Source organism: Syngnathus scovelli, chromosome 9 (genome assembly GCF_024217435.2).
Source record: "Syngnathus scovelli strain Florida chromosome 9, RoL_Ssco_1.2, whole genome shotgun sequence".
In the NCBI taxonomy this organism is placed as follows: Eukaryota; Metazoa; Chordata; class Actinopteri; order Syngnathiformes; family Syngnathidae; genus Syngnathus; species Syngnathus scovelli.
In genome coordinates, this window is record NC_090855.1 from 281,082 (window position 1) to 299,377 (window position 18,296).

The 18,296-nt window shown below is 47.6% G+C and overlaps 4 protein-coding genes across 8 annotated transcripts; 2 read left to right on the plus strand and 2 right to left on the minus strand.

Moving 5' to 3' along the window:
* Window positions 1-174: 174 nt before the first annotated feature.
* LOC125974982 (myelin-associated glycoprotein) lies at window positions 175-6,082 on the plus strand. Of its 3 annotated transcripts, none has more exons than XM_049729982.2 (12): window positions 175-657; window positions 717-803; window positions 1,248-1,492; window positions 1,764-1,890; window positions 2,361-2,675; window positions 3,501-3,758; window positions 3,890-4,150; window positions 4,245-4,511; window positions 4,614-4,916; window positions 5,060-5,141; window positions 5,201-5,273; window positions 5,488-6,082. In XM_049729982.2, the coding sequence occupies exons 2-12, from the start codon at window positions 755-757 to the stop codon at window positions 5,767-5,769; spliced, it is 2,262 nt and encodes a 753-aa protein (XP_049585939.1). In that variant the 5' UTR covers window positions 175-657; window positions 717-754; the 3' UTR covers window positions 5,770-6,082. The 3 variants fall into 3 exon arrangements, with proteins under 3 accessions (XP_049585939.1, XP_049585938.1, XP_068507909.1); XM_049729981.2 differs by having other exon boundaries at window positions 740-803; XM_068651808.1 differs by having other exon boundaries at window positions 175-803.
* Window positions 6,083-7,399: 1,317 nt separating this feature from the next.
* LOC125974991 (interferon-inducible GTPase 5-like) lies at window positions 7,400-12,728 on the minus strand. The gene is given in 4 exon segments (XM_049730011.2): window positions 7,400-7,704; window positions 7,706-8,039; window positions 8,098-8,725; window positions 12,191-12,728. Coding segments are annotated over 4 exon segments (1,236 nt in total). The 5' UTR covers window positions 12,297-12,728; the 3' UTR covers window positions 7,400-7,536.
* Window positions 9,769-11,327, plus strand: LOC125974990 (olfactory receptor 2K2-like). The gene has a single exon (XM_049730010.2). The coding sequence runs from the start codon at window positions 10,077-10,079 to the stop codon at window positions 11,325-11,327; it is 1,251 nt and encodes a 416-aa protein (XP_049585967.1). The 5' UTR covers window positions 9,769-10,076.
* Window positions 12,729-12,869: 141 nt separating the features above from the next.
* LOC125974992 (sialic acid-binding Ig-like lectin 16) lies at window positions 12,870-17,941 on the minus strand. Of its 3 annotated transcripts, none has more exons than XM_068651810.1 (9): window positions 17,789-17,941; window positions 17,243-17,342; window positions 16,385-16,780; window positions 15,934-16,227; window positions 15,180-15,440; window positions 14,502-14,783; window positions 14,312-14,423; window positions 14,194-14,245; window positions 12,870-13,727 (listed from the first exon to the last, which is right to left on the minus strand). In XM_068651810.1, exons 2-9 carry the CDS (start codon window positions 17,292-17,294, stop codon window positions 13,452-13,454), a joined length of 1,725 nt encoding a protein of 574 aa, XP_068507911.1. In that variant the 5' UTR covers window positions 17,295-17,342; window positions 17,789-17,941; the 3' UTR covers window positions 12,870-13,451. The 3 variants fall into 3 exon arrangements, with proteins under 3 accessions (XP_068507911.1, XP_068507912.1, XP_068507913.1); XM_068651811.1 differs by having other exon boundaries at window positions 16,385-16,777; window positions 17,789-17,940; XM_068651812.1 differs by having other exon boundaries at window positions 16,385-17,160; window positions 17,789-17,817.
* Between the last annotated feature and the right edge of the window lie 355 nt (window positions 17,942-18,296).

Genomic DNA, 18,296 nt, shown 5'->3' on the forward strand with positions numbered 1-18,296 from the left:
TCACACATGAATGGAATGGAGAGAAAAAAGACCATGTATAGTTAGGCTTTTTTTTTTTTTTTCAATATAGATTTTTATTTTATTTTCAATATTTTTATGGCGAGGGAGGGATTTAGCATTCAAACAGGGGTGTTCAAACTTTTTCTATTCGCCTCAAAAGTGGGTTATGAGCACACCGTGTGCCCGTTCACATTTTTGCAGTTACGACAGCACTTTTGGGTGATTTCCAAACATCTTTGGAAACTGCTGTCAAAATCTTTCTAAGTCAAGTCAAGTCAAGTTTATTTGTATAGCCCTAAATCACAAACCGTCTCAAAGGGCTTCACATAGCCAAAATTGACAATTATTCTCAAAGCGTCCCCTGATCATAAGCTCAAAGCAACTCCTGCTTTAGGCACAACCTTTAAAGGAGTCAAGTTCCGTTTGAACTCACGACTTCCTTTTGAAAGGAATTAAAGCGATGATGACATTTTCTCTGCATACAGTGGATTTTTTATCTTTCGATTTTGTCTCAAGTGGGGGCGGCGGCAGCGGCCAGCTTCCTCAAAGTTAACTGCCGGTGTATTGAAACACACTAACATATTGTGACAGCGCTGATGGACCACAAGCAGTTGAATTTAAAGGCGTCCTCGCCCGAGGCTTGCCGTCCGCTGTAAGGTGTGAAATAAATGTTTGCTTTAAACTTGATCTGATTTCAAAAATTTGCTACCAACCAGACTTTGGCTTTTGTGTCACCAAGGAGAAGAAAACTAAAATGGCACACGTCATCGTAAAGATTTTTCTACTTTGCGTTCTGCTTGAAGGTGAGTCATTTGTTCTTCCAAATGGATGGATAGATGGATGTTGTTTCAGAGCTTTGATATGTTTTTATTACTCCTAAACTTTCAAATCCAGTCATACTACAATGAATGACTGTATAAAAATATTGTTATTGAAAACATGACATGCTCCAACAAAATGATTTCTCTGAAAAGTACTTTCGAGATAAAATGGTGATGTGTTTTTTTTTTTTTCTTCATTCAGAAATAGTATCAATACATTGTGATGACATGACTGCGCAATGTCATTTCTGTCAGCTCATTTTCCTTTTCCACCATCACCACCTATTTTTTCTGTATCTATCTGGGACAGTTTTAGTTGTGTTTTTTAAAAAAAGAATCATTCTATATTCCAACATAATATTTCTTGTACAATGTTAGAATGATTTGAATGCTGCTGATGAAGAATGATTCTCATTTGGGTTTCAGGCAGCCTGTGTCAGGAATGGGCCACTATGTTGCCGTTGTCCGTGCAGGGCGTGAGTGGTTCATGCGTTCGAATTCCCTGCAGATTGACGTTAGTTGGAGATTATCATGAAGATTTGGACGGCACTTGCGCCGCCATTTGGAGGCGGGGCTCCAACAGGGGGCCCTACGTGTTCGACTCCGGGCGCACGAGAGAGGAGAGCGCCTCCCTGAACTACCTCCAGGGACACCTCACCGGGAATTTACAAGTACAAAGAAATGTTGAAACCATTTAAAAATACATATATATATCATTCTCTACTGCGGGGCGGGGCCCATGACAACCGGGGCTACAACTAGTTAGGGTAAAAAAAAAAAAGATACTTGTTAAATTACAATAGCAATGTTTTTAAAACGTTTTCAAATATTTCCTTTCAAATACAGGAGCAAATAATTCGGGTGGAATCGGCATTGTGATATTTTCATGTTTGGAGCCTACAATCAATGTCACTTTCTGAGACGCTTTTGTGTGATTGTCAGGAAAAGGACTGCAGCACCATCCTTGAGGACGTGACGTCCAACCACAACGACTATTACTACTTCAGGCTGGAATGTGACAACCGGCTCAAGTTCAACTTTGGCCAGGGCGTCTACTTGGAAATTCAAGGTCGCTTTCAAGTCAGGGTTAAGGATTGGAGCTGAGTTTAGGCTGTCTGTCACTGAGCTTTCAAGCCTCTACTGCCACTTTTAGGGTTAGGGCTTTTTGATTGAATCATGGTTTCAGGTCTGTCAAAGTATGGTGTCTTATTGCTTGATATTCCAGTCAAAGGCCGGTTTCAAATGAGAGCTACGGTTTACATTTTCAAGTCATGGTTAGGGTTTTACAGTTGGGGTTCAAGTCAAGTCAGTTGTGTTTCAAATGAGGTTTGACACTCAACCTTGGTTAGCATTTAAGGTTAGGGTTTCAAACCAGGGTTGGCTCTTGGGGTCTGAAGCCTGAGTTAGGGCTACAAACTCTTATCTTAGGTTATGAATTGGAAGCTTGAGTTACACTTTCAAAGTATGGCTTGAAGTTCGGGTTTCACATTTGAGTTTCAATTCCAAATGGCCGAATCTTCTTGTCGTGTGACTCCGCAGACTCAGCACCCCGGCCCAATATCGCCCCCACCAAGGGCCAGGTCAACGAGGGTACGGCGATGGCTCTCGAGTGCTGGGCCCCGGCTTCTTGCCCAACGCTGCCGCCGTTGCTGACATGGACGCCGCAGCTGGGCAACGTCTCGCAGACACGCGTAGAGGCAGAGGGCAAGAGGCCGGCCAGGGTCACCGCAGTCATGAATTTCATCGCGACCTACCAACACAACAACATGAAGGTGACCTGCAGCGCCACCTACAGGAGACAACCGGGACGTACTGAGCTGGTCACAGCAAAAGGACGGCTGCTTGAAGTTTTGCGTGAGTTTTTCAGAAAAGAATGAATCAATCAATGCCAATCATCAAATACATTCGAAAAAAATTAATCGGTACTGCCTGATTTCCTTCCTGTTTGGTTAACTTGAGCAAGCGTTACAAAATGTCTGTTCCTGTGTACTGCGTTGCGTGTGCGCGTTATGTGGTGACACATGAACGTGTAGAAAAATGAAGTGAAATAGGAGGAAGCTGCGCATGATTTCATCACAAAGATAAACCGCTTTTAGTTGTAGACTTGGGTAAAAGTGCAAGTATGGAAACAGAATATGGTCACGTCTCGTCCCCACTTTTGCTATGTGTCTAGGTTGCCATGGTTTCTGTCTGTGTGCTTGCCCCTCCCCTCCCGTCCCCTCCCGTGTCACCTCAATCAATGTAACCACAGTCACCTGCCTCTTGTTACCTGTCGTGTATTTCAGTCCCGTCTGCCCCTCCCTCACGCCCGGTCGGATCATTGTGTGTTGTTGTCTTGATGTCTGTTTGCTTCCTGTTGTCTTTTTGCTTCACGTCTTTTGTTTCACGTCCCTGTCGGTCGGTCGGTCGGTCGGTCGGTCGGTCGGTCGGTCGGTCGGTCGGTCGGTCGGTCAGTCAGTCAGTCAGTCAGTCCTCTTGGTGTTTTGTTAAGCCATGTCAGTTTGCCGAGTCTGTTAGTTTGTTTTCCCCAATAAACCAAGCTGGTCGCCCTGCTCCATCCGATCGGTGACAAAAATGACTGCTAGAATTGACTTGTCGTTTACACGATGAATGTTAAAAATGGTCCTAAATCGAAACAAGCGTATGGGATGAAGTCAAAGAAATGATTGTTGTGTTCAGATGGCCCTAAGAACACATCAGTGAGCTACTCCAGCCCCGTGAGGGCGGACACCCGGGTCATGTTGACCTGCGACACTCTCGCCAACCCTACTGTATCTGCCTACGCGTGGTACCGAGTGGACGCCGGTCAGGTGACGCTCTTGGCAAGAACAAAGCGATACTCTGTCTTCGTCATGGAAGACCCGCCCAGTTTTTTCTGCTGGGTGCGCAACACGTACGGAGAGCAAAATTCATCCGTCATCACCTTGGATGTACAATGTGAGTGGCCTCTAAGCTATCTATTCCTTTATTAGTCCCGCACGGTCACAAATTCCAGGTACCGTTTGAAAGGAGAAATGTACAGTTAGAATTGGATGAAGTTTTGGAAAAGTCCTTTGCTGCGTGAACAGTCCCTCCCAAGGACACCACGGTGTCCGTGGAGCCGCCTGGCGCCATCCTGGAGGGCACCCCGCTATTCCTGCTGTGCGAGAGCCGAGCCAATCCGCCCGTGTACAACTACAGCTGGTCCCTAAACGGCGGCGAGGACCTGGAGATAGGGGACCTCGTGACCCTGGCCGCCGCCCGGCCCAGACACAGCGGCGAGTACCGCTGCAAGGCCAAGAACTTGCTGGGCGAGCAAACGTCTGCCGGCGTTCACGTAGACGTTCAATGTGAGTCTGTCGGATGGACGTGGCCAAAATTGGACTCGTTTGGTTTCTCGATAGGTTTTCGACGAAAGTGACTACTCGGTTGTTCTTCTTTCAGATCCCCCTAAGAACACGACAATGTCTGCGTGGCCACAAGGCTCTTTACCCGACGGCAGCGCTGTGACTTTAAGGTGCGCAAGCGTGGCCAACCCGCCAGCTGCTAACGTCACCTGGTACCGGGTGAACGGCAGGGAGAGGACGCTGATGGGCACGGGACAGGAAATTACCTTCAATGTCACCAAGCTGTCGCAGGACAAGTTCTATTGCGAAAATGTCAACGTTCACGGGGCCCAGTCGGCGCAGCCGATCGCCTTTGACGTCACGTGTGAGTCGCAAGTAACCTGAAATGAACAGATTTTCTCCTTCCATATCGAGGCCACAGTTGAGTCATTCCAGAAAAGACATTGTGCCCTTTCGCTGTCTTCAGTCGCACCAGAGATCCTGAGATCCTCCCGTTGCCAGGACGTGTTAGCCCAGACGAGATGTTCCTGCGTCAGCCAGGCCAACCCGCCGCCCTCCCTGCGCTGGGAATTGTCCGGTGTGCTCGTCAATCATTCCGACCAACGGCCCATCACGGAGGAAGCCCTGGGCAACGCCACCTGGAGGAGCGTCATCATCATGCAGCGCGTGAACGGTGAAGAATTTGAGTCCTCGCTGGTTTGCTTCAGTTGCAACGCGGTGGGATTTCGCAGGATCGCCTTCAACATGTCCTCCCCTGCCGCTCAGATAGGTCTATCTTATTCTGATTTGATTATGATTGGTATAATCTGCAATCATCACTCATTGGGTTGTCTTTCTTTCTCTTTCTTTCTTTCTTTCTTTCTTTCTTTCTTTCTTTCTTTCTTTCTTTCTTTCTTTCTTTCTTTCTTTCAGGTGTGCCGGTTCTGGTTGGTTCTGCTGTGGGAGTGATTACCATGCTGATCTTGAGTCTCCTGCTGCTCTTGTACATTTGCAGGTGAGCATGCAGGTGACTCAAGAAGGTCAAAAATCTTCATTTTTGTTGTTGCTTTTAAGGAAAACCAAAGGCAACTTCCCAGCCAGCGAGAGACGAGCAGACAACGCCGCAGACTATTTGGTCACCAATGAGGTGAGTCCAAAGTCAGATTTCTCAGTCAACCTAATGGAGGAGTGCCAAGTTCAAGTTGAACACAGACACACACATAAGCTAGCATGACCAAGTTCTTTTTGTAAAGTCGTAGATCTCATTAGTGTCTTAGTTGACATCCAGCGTGTTGGCCGGCGTGGCATCCATTCCCACTCAATGGCGCAAAATGAAAGCCTCTACTTACGGATGCTTTCAGAGCAACACTTCCCACGTCAACGCCATTTACGCAAACGACTTGGCCAAGGAGGCGTCCCCGGACGACGAGCAGTTGCACTACGCCCACGTCAACGTGGTCAAACGGAAGTCGCTGGACCGCGACGAGATCCGAGGACTTTCCTCCGTCACCGGAGAGTACGCGGAGATCCGGCTGCGCGCCGCTGGCGAAAGCGAGGAAAAGACGCAACCGGAGGAGGAAAAGGTGGCGAGCGAAGACGTTGCGGCCTCGACAGAGTCCGAGAGTGACCTGAATGCTCTCTAGACAACTTTTTTTTTGGTTGGATTTACAACTGCGGAAAGGCAAATAGTTGTCAAGATTTGAAAATTCTTTTCTTGTCAACCTATTGTTCCTTTATCGAATTAGTATAAGCATTGCCAGTAACAAAATGTACACCTTTGAACTGTACAGGCTTTCAAAAGTAGACATATAAACAAAGCTGGGAAAAATGTCTGTCATTTCCCATTTTTCTGCTTGCTGAATTTGAGCTATTTTGCTCTTCGCCTCCTTTGCTCTCTTTCGAGAAGTCCCCTTTCTCCAGATCTGTCGCAAAATGTCCTATAAAGTTCAAGAAACAAACTCGGTGGCGTTTATTGACACTCTGCTAACACACAAGCCGAATGATGAAAGAAATGCAACCGACGTCCTATGAAACAATTGGATTCGGGGCTGCTTTGCCACATGGCAGCGCGCGGTCAGATAGACAAGGCCAAATGGATGTTGTCTTCGTCGCTGCTGTCGTCGTCACCCCGCTTGTACGTGCACACCTGAGAACAAGTATCTACTGTGTCACATGACATTCAGGAGGGGTGCGTGCGTGCGTGCGTGCGTGCGTGCGTGCGTGCGTGCGTGCTTCATATCCACATACATATGATCGATCCCTGTATGTCAATTCAACTCAAGTGGTCATGCCGTGATGTTGTATGCTAAAGTGTCTACCTGTTTCAGGTGCTTCTCTTTGTCGTGCATGGGATATTTTCCTTGCCTGATCAAAGGGAAGGCACACAATGTGCCTTTTTCTTCAAATGGATGAACATTAAATACATAGATACACTTCTTACGTGTATTTGGTGTGGGACACATCGCTGAGAAATCCTTTGTAAAGCATGTTGGTCGCTGATCCATCCTGAACACGCGCACACAAGCTCAGGTGATATGTGGTGACGTTGAGAAATATTTTATAAAATTATCAATCAACCAACCAATCAATCCCTCCCTCCACCCATACAACCCACACCGTCCGTCCGTCCGTCCGTCCATCCATCCATCCATCCTTTTCAACCAATTATTTCCTTTTTGTTTGTGTTGATGCCACCACAGAACACCTGCTCGAAATTTGGAACGCTAACCTAAAAAGACATTCCCTTTTTTTCAATCATTAATCATACACTTGGGTAAATCACAGCCTCTGTTCAACATTTAGGTGACAACACTCAGGACATGTGAAAAACGGCAAATATTCTCAAACATCCCCTGATCTTAAACTCCCAAGAGGGCAAGGAAAAACTCAAAACTCCAGACCGCAGATGGGAGGGTCCTTCTTCTAGGATGACCAGGCTGCAATGGATGTCCATTTGGAAGAAGCATTCCATCCATCCATCCATCCATCCATCCATCCATCCATCCATCCATCCATCCATCCATCCATCCATCCATCCATCCATCCATCCATCCATCCATCCACCCACCCACCCACCCACCCATCCACCCATCCACCCACCCACCCATCCATGCTTCTTCATGGTGTCCATTGAAGAAAGTTGCCAAGCGCCACGCCAGGCTTTGTGTCCTGTTGGTCATTGTTATTTTTCACCTTTCTTGGTGAAAGCAAATTTACACAATGAAGATGATTGATTCGGAAATATTTCTCAATCACATGCATGAATCATTGCTACTGTACGCTGGCTGAGGTTCAAGAGCAGAAAGCACATTCACCTAGTAAAATAAACATTTGAACTGTTTTGCGAAATAAATAGAGTAACCGAACCTGAATGCTAACGAGAGAGGCTGAAAGGTTGTTGTTTTTTGTCTCTAAGCCAAAGCCGAGGCCAAAACGTTCTCGGCGTCTGCGGCCATGTCGGCAATGGCGCCGTTCAAGGCGTGCAGCATGGCGGCGAAGGAGCGTCCGGCCGAGCGAGCGTGTCTGGGCATGGCCATCTGCACCAGCCTGGAGGACAGCGCGGAGCAGTCCTTCTCCGCCAGTCGCCGCCGCCAGTCGCCTCCTTACCTCCGCCTTGGTGACCTGGGCCGAGAGCGGGCACACCCGCAGGGCTTTGAGACGCGCCGGTTCCCGGCCTCGCCGCCGGGCCAGACGCTCCACGGACGCGTCGTCCAGACAGAGCGAGGCCTGCGCTTTGCACAGGACCCGCACGGCCAGGCTCGAGTCCACCGCTGAGGCCACCAAGGGGACCGGGACAGCTGAAATGCCGGCGGACAGAGAGGCCGCCACCCACGCCAGGGCTCCAAAGGCCTCCTTCTTTTGGGTCACCAGGGCGGCGGTCAATGTAGGGAGCGCCATCAGGAGAGCGTACCACCTAACACAAATGAGATCAAGTCACTCACGTGCAAGTCTTAAAGTCGACCAATTGTCACCTGATCTCTGGGAGGTCTTTAGCCAGGTCTTCCAGCAGGGCAGGGAAGTCCAAAGCCTCCAGGGCGGAGGGGCTGACCAGGTAGACTTTGGGCTGCGTGACACCCAGGGCCTTCAGAGCCTCTATGCTGTCTTTCCTCGTCGACTCCAGATCTTCTTCTTTCCCGCAAACCAACAGGGTCAGGTAGAGCGTCTGAAGCCGCAGCGAACTGGCCCGCAAGAGCAACGCCGCCACGCTTGGAGGGGGCGTCCGCGTGAACGTCAGGAAGACCACGTTGTAGCGGAGGAACTTGACGGCATCCATGTAAAGGTCAGGCTCAAACGGAGAAACGGCGGGTACCGGCGGGAGGTCCCACAGGCGGAAGTCCGGGTGCACTGGATTAGGATAGCACCTCAAGTCTTCGGCGGCGGCCGTCGACGAGCAGGCAGCCCCTTGGTCACCGGCAGACACCCCAAGAAGGGAGTCCGTGAAGGCCCTCTTCTCCTCGGAGCGTTGGCCTATCACTGCCAAGTTGAGCCTGCTGATGAGGAGGTCCTCGACCGCGTCTTTGATCGCCGACAACCGGGTGAGCTCCGTGGAGTTTTTGAGGCTCTCCAGCAGGTTCACGCCTTTGAGAACATCCACCATGGCTGCAGGAGAGTAAACAGCTCTGTCACTTGACATTGGTTGATTGCCATAAAGGTTTCAAACGAAATGGCTGCAGTGGCACTAACGGAGCGTGAAAGTCGACAACGAGCCAGGAACTAGTAATTGTCAAGGAGCCCTTGTGCACTTGTGATTGACATAGTGATGGCCTTCGCACACAAGTGAGCGTAAGCTCCTTGATTGATCCTGTGGGATGTTAGCGGAGAGTGATGCAAGGATGGTGGAAAAACACGGTGGCTCTCAGGGGACAGCTGATGGTCAAAGTCTTGGGAGAATTGCGTCTGACAAAGACAACAACAGTCATCACTGGGCTGGGTCATCATTAGTTATTCCCTCAGGCTGAGATTGTTTTTCATGCGTTACACACACAAACATACAGATTATCAGGCATGGCGCCAGGATATTTTTTATTTTTTTTTGGACGTGTGCTTGTGTATGAAGGGCCTTACATGCACCTTGTGTGTTTAAAATCATACCGTAACTTTCATTTTCAATATAGTAAATACTAAGGAGCATACTTGCAGATTGGAACTGGCGGAATCACCTTACACTGATGTTTTTTTTTCTCCAATATTTGGACATTTTCACATCATTGCGAAGAGTGAAGCTAAGTGTTTGTTGCAATGGATCAAACAGAAACAGAAAGTAATCAGTCACCTGATTTATATTCTGCAAAGAGCAACTCATAGTAGTGCCTGCCATATTGTTGTATTACGTATTATTATTTAGGAATCCTTTTGTATTAGTGTTTTGTCTTACACTGCCTCGAGTTGGCCAAGATGGGCCCAGCAGCGAGCAAGCAAGCACAGCCAAATGGCCATTCGATAGGTGCAGTGTGATCTATTGATTTGTGCCATCACTGCATGCTTTTATGAAACGTTCGAAAGCACATGAATGACAATGTCGATTGAGCAGAAGATTGCCCGTTTGTAGAGTCATAATGACTCACTTTGGGTCATTATGGGTCATGAAGGAAGGAAGGGAGGGAGGGAGGGAGGGAGGTAGGGAGGGAGGGAGGAAGGAAGGAAGGAAGGAAGGAAGGAAGGAAGGAAGGAAGGAAGGAAGGAAGGAAGGAAGGAAGGGAGGAAGGAAGGAAGGAAGGGAGGAAGGAAGGAAGGAAGGAAGGAAGGAAGGAAGGAAGGAAGGAAGGAAGGAAGGAAGGAAGGAAGGAAGGAAGGAAGGAAGGAAGGAAGGAAGGAAGGCCCGACGACTTCAGTGGCTTCCGATTTTTGGGGTTTGGCCTGAATGACAACTGTCAGTGACATCAGACAGGAACAAGTCAGCATATCTGTACTTCATCATCAGGAGGCCTAAGCCTTCCATCACAGCCAAATCATGAAGCAAGGTAACGACCGAAGAAATACGGGAGCAGGCAAACGCTTTTTCATATCAGTGGGCCACGACCAGAAGGTCAACGTGGGATTGCGCCTTCTGAGGAACGGAAGGCCACAAATGGAGGGAGGGAGGGAGGGAAGGAGCAGAACCAGAACGCCTCCTGGACGAGACGACCAATCGCAGGACGTCCCCAGCCACCCACCCAGCCGCCCAGGACCCACGACAATCTTCTTATTGGCGTCCCGGCAGACAAGCGGACAGGAAGCGAGTCGTGGCTTTCACTCGTCCGGTGACGTGCCTTGCGGCACGATGGAAGGGAACGGCACGCTGATGCTGAGTCTGGACGGCTTCATAGACGTGAACACGTACCGATGGGTTTATTTTCTGTTCTTGTTGGCAATGTATATTCTCATCCTCTGCTCTAACGGCACCATTATTTGTCTGGTCTGGATTTACAGGAACCTTCATGAGCCCATGTATGTTTTCATTGCATGTTTGTCCCTCAACTCGCTTTTTCTCAGCACTGCCATCTATCCCAAACTCTTTGCGGACGTCTTGTCTAACCATCAGAGCATTTCTTTGTCCTTTTGCCTGGTGCAGTTTTATTTCTTTTACAGTTTAGGTGCGTCCGACATCACGTTGTTGTTGGTCATGTCTTATGACAGATACGTGTCCATCTGCAGGCCTCTTCGGTACGCCTCGGTCATGGGCACAAGAAGGGTGAGCCTTTTCTTGGCTTTGGCCTGGTTTCTGCCAGCCTGTGTGATGATGGTGACAATTTCCATGCAGTCCAAACAAAAAATCTGCAGCTTGACTTCAGGTGGATTTTTTTGCAACGCGACAGTGCTGAAGATTTACTGTACGATACCACTGCCGACGATGGGGTGGACTTTTTTTGCCGTCTCGACCGTGGCGCTCATTCCCGTGTCGCTCATCCTCTTCACATACGTCAAGATATTCATAGTTAGCAGCTATCACAGTCTCGCCTGGAAAAAAGCCGTGGATACGTGTTTACCGCATGTGATTGTTTTAATCGCCACCGTGGGTTTGGTCATGTGCGACGGCGTCGTCGGGCTACTGGGGTCAGCACTTCCCAAAAGTGTGCAACTGATTATGACTGTACAAACAGTGGTGTACGCTCCTCTGCTCAATCCAATCGTATACGGCTTGAAGCTGAAGAAAATCCGCAAGCACGTGGAGAAACTCTTTCGTTCCAATCATGTTGGACTTATGGCAAACGGGCTGGAATGAAATGTGCAAATACATAGTACACGCGTTGTTGTGCTGAGATTGCGTGCCTGCCTGTTTTGACTTGATTCCAATAAGGGCCGTGCGTGCATGCACTTGTCTCCATTTGTCACCTGACTTCCAGCCAAGCCCCGATCAAGGAATTGCCAGCACCTGCGACAGCTCCTTAGGTTGACCTCTGTGGATTGCGCCAGTGCCACTTTGTCTGCTTCCCCTGCCCGTGACGCCAGCGCTTTCGTGGCCTGTTGCCGACCGCGTTTTGATCGCCGCCTGCCCCGACTACTCGCTCGGCACGCTTCTGATCGCCCGCCGCCTGCCTCCACCACCACCTCCCCACCCAAATCTGCCTCCAGCACCAAACCCGAAAGCCCGCCCGCCCGCCTGCCTCCGACTACGCGCTGCGCTCTGCTGCTCAGCCGCACCAGCCAGATTGTAAGTCCAGCAATGTTCCACCTCCCCTTTCCCCCTTTTCAACAAAGGATCGTGCCGCATTTGGTCACTCAGTCTCTGTTCCGTGCCCCTTTTTTGTGTGCGAGTGGAAGCGTCTCTCTTTATCATTTCGTGGAGGTCTGCGCATACGAATGCAAACATTCAAATATAGAAAGATGATAGTCTCCGATTTTTGTGGATTAAATGTCTGCAAATAAACGGGTGTATAATTGAAGCCTTTTACCACGTCCTCAAGAACAATAAAGAAAATGTATTGCTCTGAATTATGTTTTGAAAGTATGTTTTATTAAACACACCAAGGAGACACAGGGGTTTTATTTTTCCCCCAATCCTGCTGCTGGAGTCCCACCTACCACTTGAGAATCACTGATATCATTTATGAATCATAACTACATAGAACAGAAGCGTCTCCTTACCGTCACAGCGCAGCAGTTGATTTTGCAGTTGTTTCCGTGTGTCTGTCCTACTAGCAGAACCTCGTAATCCAAAGAAGCTTAATCTGTTTAAGAACACACGGTACATGCATGTGAGATCATGTTAGGAGGGAAGAAATAGACGAACGCACGTACGCACAGTTATCCCAGTAGGAAGCATCATTTTCATGCAATGTTTACCTGTAAATGTTGGACGCTCACCTCCACAGCCCTACCAAATCTGTAGGAAACATCATTCTTGTAATCCAATAAAGTTTAATCTCACCCACTCACTCACTGCCTCACTCACTCACTCACTCACTGCCTCACTCACTCACTCACTCACTCACTCACTCACTCACTCACTCACTCACTCACTCACTCACTCACTCACTCACTGCCTCACTCACTCACTCACTGCCTCACTCACTCACTCACTCACTCACTCACTCACTCACTCACTCACTCACTCACTCACTCACTCACTCACTCACTCACTCACTCACTGTCATGTCTAAATGGAAGAATGTATGAGTGCAAGGTATTGTTGCAGGAATTGAATGCAATTTGAACATAAAGTCTACCTGTAAATGAGCAGCACAGGGGACACGCCATCAAATTGACCTGCACAATCTGGTTGGATCCATTAGAAACATTTGGCAACTCAAAAATCAAACCTGTATTAAACATTATTCTTTTTATAAAACAAAATCAAAAGATCAAAAATGAAAAGAAATATACTGAGGATTTTCCATCCAGTTTTCTCCAACCACATTGTTTGAATATTATTTACACATTTATCCCACAAATATTCACGTTATAGGACAGATATATATATATATTATATATATATATATATATATATACACACAATTGAATTCATACATTTGAACATCCAATAATAATCCATCATTTTATATTTGTATGCATTTACTTTTTGAAAAGCACATCTACTGATCTAATTTAATAACAAAAATCCATCCATCGTCTGTACCACTTATCTTGATTGTCTGTAATCATTTCATGATCTTTTTCTTTTTTTTTAAAACCAAATTCAATATTGTCATACAAGTATCCCACGGCTTTTAAAGGCTATCAAATGAAAACTAAAAAGTGTTTCGAAACACATGTAGGACATACATTGCGCATTGTCGTCTTCAATACACTTGAATGAACATTTTCCCGGTGACTTTTTGTTGTTGTTGCTTTGCAGTGGCAGCTGTTGAAAAGCACAGCAGAGATTGACCGACCGTTCATGACATCATCACACGTTTGAGTACAAGGCCTCCTCGTTCTCATCCCTCTCTTGCTTGTCACTGATGCATTGTGTTCCATCCTCCACCATCATTCCCTCCTCTCCTTTACGCTCTAGTAATTGGTCACCGTCCTCCTTGGTTTTGATCATGGCATACTCGGTGCCCTGGTGATTGGTTGTCACTCTCCTGGTGTTGTTTCTCCTCATTGCGGAAAAGTTGATGCTGGCGTAGGCCACATCCGCTTTGCTGTCCTCCTCGCATCCAACATTTTGGAGGTTGTATTGCTGGAGAGAGAGAGAGAGAGAGAGAGAGAGAGAGAGAGAGAGAGAGAGCGAGAGAGAGAGAGAGAGAACGTCCACCTGAAATGTCATCACCCTCTTCTAAACAATTGCCTTCTCAAGTATTCCGAGAACTAGGAACTCGTGTGAGCTGCTCAATTAAAAGAGCCTTTGAAAGTATTTCGAGGCAACCGTTGATTGGAATTCTTTCTCGACACTGTAGCTAGATCCAGTTTGACAGTTAGGAATGGTTTTACTCTGGAAACCAAACCCCCGAGCAATATCATCTGCTAGCATTAGCTGCTGGCTAATGAGCTAGCCAGAGACAAGCGCGCTGATCTCATCAATTTTCACTTTTGATGCTGCTTAACCTTTTTTTTTTTTTTTGGAAGATAGCAAAGCAAATTCTATTGCCATTCATTTCTATCGTAAAAGAAAACTGCGAGTCTTAGCTGTTAAGTGAATAGCTTACTTGTGAGGCCAACGGCTCCAGATCCAAACGCCCGGGGCTTTTCTTTGCTTTACTGGAAGGAGACATGGACACAAATGTTAAGATGTGGTAAAGAAAAGAAAAGGAGAAGACTGTGTACCTGCAGCAGGTCCTGGCCAGCCAGCACAACAAAGCAGACACAAGCGCACCGCTGAAAAATGCAATGAAGATGTCCAGACGAAGCATGGATACCACCATTTTCATCCCTTGGTCTGAATGAAAAGGGGTAACGTCTGAAAAGGAGTACATTTTTCCAAAGAAACAAATGACACGTTCAAAGCCGTTCTTACCTTCTTGTTCGAATGTTATTTGAAGGTTGAGTATTTTCCTGTCCTCGCCATCTTTATGCACGCTCACACACTCCACGGCAGAGCTGTTGAGATGGCCGACAATTAGCGTGACGTTGCTGTTGACGCTGTCGTCGGAAAGGGCCGTAACGGCGCTGCAGACCGTCCTGTTGGCCAGCCGCGGCCATGTGATGGTGGGTCGCGGGACCCCGCCGCTGATGCACACGCAGGTCAACAGCTGACCCCGGAGCCAACAACCAGACCCGTTGGCGATCCCTGCGAACCCTGCGCGAGTACACAATTAGCGTGAAACGACGGTATGTGGATGAGCGGTATGTGAGCAAAACCCCCAAAAATGCAAGTCGCTAAAATCCCCTGTCAAGATGTGGAGAACTGGCTATATTAACAATTCCAACATAAATAACATCACTTCATCAAAAATGAACCCGGAGTACACTATCTCCTTCAAATTCCAGCAACTGTCAAACCGCCAGCCCTTTTCCAAGCCGTCTGTCTGTCTGTCTGTCTGTCTGTCTGTCTGTCTGTCTGTCTGTCTGTCTGTCTGTCTGTCTCCCCGAGCGTCCTATGTATGCGCATGAGCTGCCCAACTGATTTTCACAGTTCACACTGCGTTGAGTGACAATAAAGCAATTCAATTCAATTGAATCTCACTCCACTCACATGTCACCATCACATCCACGTGCACCGTATGGTTTGACGCTACGCACTCGTAGCGTCCAGAGTGGGCCGCCGTTACGTTGGGGATGACGAGAGAGGCGCTAGCTAAGCTCGGCTTCAGCTGTGATCCGAGCGGCACGTTTGTCACGTTGGAATAGTTCCAAGTAATGGAAGAGGGCGGGAAACTGTCAGCGTTGCACAAAAGACTCAGGGTGTCACCTCTCTTCAATGTCGTCTGCCCCAAAATGGATGGAAGCTTTGCATCTGGGAGGAAAACAAAGGTCAACCATGGCATGGCATGGATTGGATTGGATTGGATTGTTTTTTGATTGTACCATTAGAATTTCTTCACTGGTTCTTTTATATCAAACAAATGATTAAATGAGTAAGACGCGTGCGTCACAACCACGTCAGTGACACTCTGACGAAGGCGGAAGAACCCGCCGAAACATGTCAGGTAATGCACCTAAAATAATTTGTTTGATATAAAAGAACCAGTGAAGTGATGAAAAAGGAAAAACAAGATGAACTTAGTACAATGATTAGAATTTGTTGCTGTCCGTGTCACAATGGTGTTTACTTCCTGTTTCTCTTTGGAAAGCAGCTATGAATGGCTGACTCGACTGGTCGCTGCCAAGGAGTGAAATGGTCTGTCTATTCGTGGCTTCAAGAGCACCAAAATGACACCTCAATGATCCCATCCATTGGATTCAATTGCAGAAACGAGTCCAGCAAGTTGTCAATGTGCGCTACTCACAGCTAACATTCAGCGTCACCGTCATCTCCGTGGTCACGTTGACTCTCCAGAAGGAGACCGCGCAAGTGACGCCGCGGCCGTGGTGTTCGGCGGTGGCGTTAAAGGTCAAAGTTGAATAGTAGCCCTGAGGAGCCATCCCGAAATCCAGCTCGGTGTCGTTGTCTGCGGCTCGACTCCACGCCCAACGGATGGTGGGGACGAAGGCGGTGGAGCAGAGGCCCGGGGCCACGCAGGTGAGCGTCGCTGCTTGACCGGCAGTCATCTTGGGGAGCAGCACAGCGGGTTTCCTGAGAGCTGATCCAATTGAATCGGTGTCAGGTGAAGCGGATGGAAGGTCATTGCCAATTTGCCGCTAGCAAAGATTTCAGTGAAAATGAAGACAAGGAAATGATCTCATGTTGTATCAGATGGTTTCCTTATACTACGTATGCGAGGTCACCTTGACACTTACACGCGATGGTGACCGACACTCGTGGTCGGAAGGTAAATCCGTCCGACTTGGACAACACTCTCAGCTGATAGGATCCGGCGTCGGAGAATGTGAGGTCGTTGATCACGATGCTGCAGTTCCTGCGACCCACGTCGGGCTCCAACATTCCAACTCGACCCCGGAAGTGCTCTTGAATTTTGCCGCTGTTCTTGGAGTGGAAGATGATATCCCTGTCGCTGCATGTGCTTTTGGTTTGGGGGCACTTGAACCACACGAAGCTGTGAGGCACGAAGTCGGAGGCGCAGGAGAAGGAGCACGGGATGACCGCGCAGAGTCCCACCTCGGACACAATTTGGCTTTTGCTGAGGCTGATGCAAAAGCCCTTGTCGCAGAAGTCGCCGCTGTGTGAGGCGACTGCTTCGAAATAAAACCACCAAAAACGTTTGAAAGCATCCAAACCATCTTATGCTGTCGAAATACTACTAAATCGCTGTAGCGAAAACAAAACAAAACACTTTCAGTTCCGTTTCAAATACAGGCTGAAAGGGATTTGAAAGTTATTGCATTCATTCTGTTATGATTTATCCAACATCCAGTTGGAGCAAGTTTGACATGAAGACTCATGTAGAGAGGAGAAAATGGCTTTTTGAAAAGTTGACTGATGGTCAACTTTGACATCAAGACTCTGGCACAAAGCGTAGAAGCAAGCAAGCAAGCAAGCAAGCAAGCAAGCTTTCAAAGAGTTGCGTGGTCACCGCTGGCTCGGCTTAGCTGTCGCGAGCGCACCCCACTCGCGACTGTACACAATGGTGAGATTGAACGTTTGCCATCAATCATTAACAAATCAGTTCATCGGGTAGTAACTGATTGTTTTCATACCTTTGTAGTCGCTCACATGGAAGAACAAAGCAGCCCAGGTGAGAAAGAACATCCTAAAGCCAGACTGTTGCGCCAACTCGAAGTTCTGCTATCTATTTTCCTGACAAAGGTTTCACATATGAACGGACATCTGACATACACTGCTCTCTCTCTCTCGCTCTCTCGCTCTCTCTCTCTCTCTCTCTCTCTCTCCCTCCCTCTCTCTCTCTCTCTCTCTCTCTCTCTCTCTCTCTCTCTCTCTCTCTCTCTCTCTCTCTCTCTCTCGCTCACACACACGTACATTTGGTCGTTTTTGTTTGATGATTTGACATTTGGGAATGAAGTCGTTCGAGTTCAAATGAAAAGCTACAATACATATGAATTGATTTTTTTGGAAATGTATTGCTCAACTTCATTTTTGAAAAGGAGTACTAAAGGTTCAAACAATAAAAAGAAAGAAGGAACCAACCAAAAAGGTTCCAATCCTACATCATTGTCCGTGCCTGCTACAATGTTGAAGACAGACTATCACATCAAGAAAGGAAGTTGAAGCTTTTTGGAACATACCTCGGTATATGCGTGTGTTCAGCTGTCGTCCGTCTTCTTGTAGCAGTTCTTCCCCTCCCAACTTCTATTTTTACTCTCTTTGTGCAATAGCAAAGGTTTTCAGGATGTGACAACGCAATACTAAAAGTTTTTCTCATGCTGACACTGTGGCCTTATGTTTGTTTGAAACACTTATCTTACACTTCAGCTCTCTTGCTTTTATTCACAAATACATCTTTTTGTTACCCTCGATGTTTTAGATGTACTCGAGATGACGCAATCGAGGTGTGCAAGGTGACTTTGAAAAACTTTTGTTATTAAAACGGTCTCTTGTAACTACTTTTTGTTTTCTACTCAGGGGAGACACATTTTCTCAAAAGTGCTGCCTTCAGGGGCGGCGGGGAACTGAGAGCACTCCGATGCTACAGTAATGACATCTTCCAACTGTTGAAAGGAGAAAAATATGACACTTTGAAACTCTATTGCTGCTGCTGCTGCTGCTGCTGCTGCGTCAGGGGAGTGAGTGGAT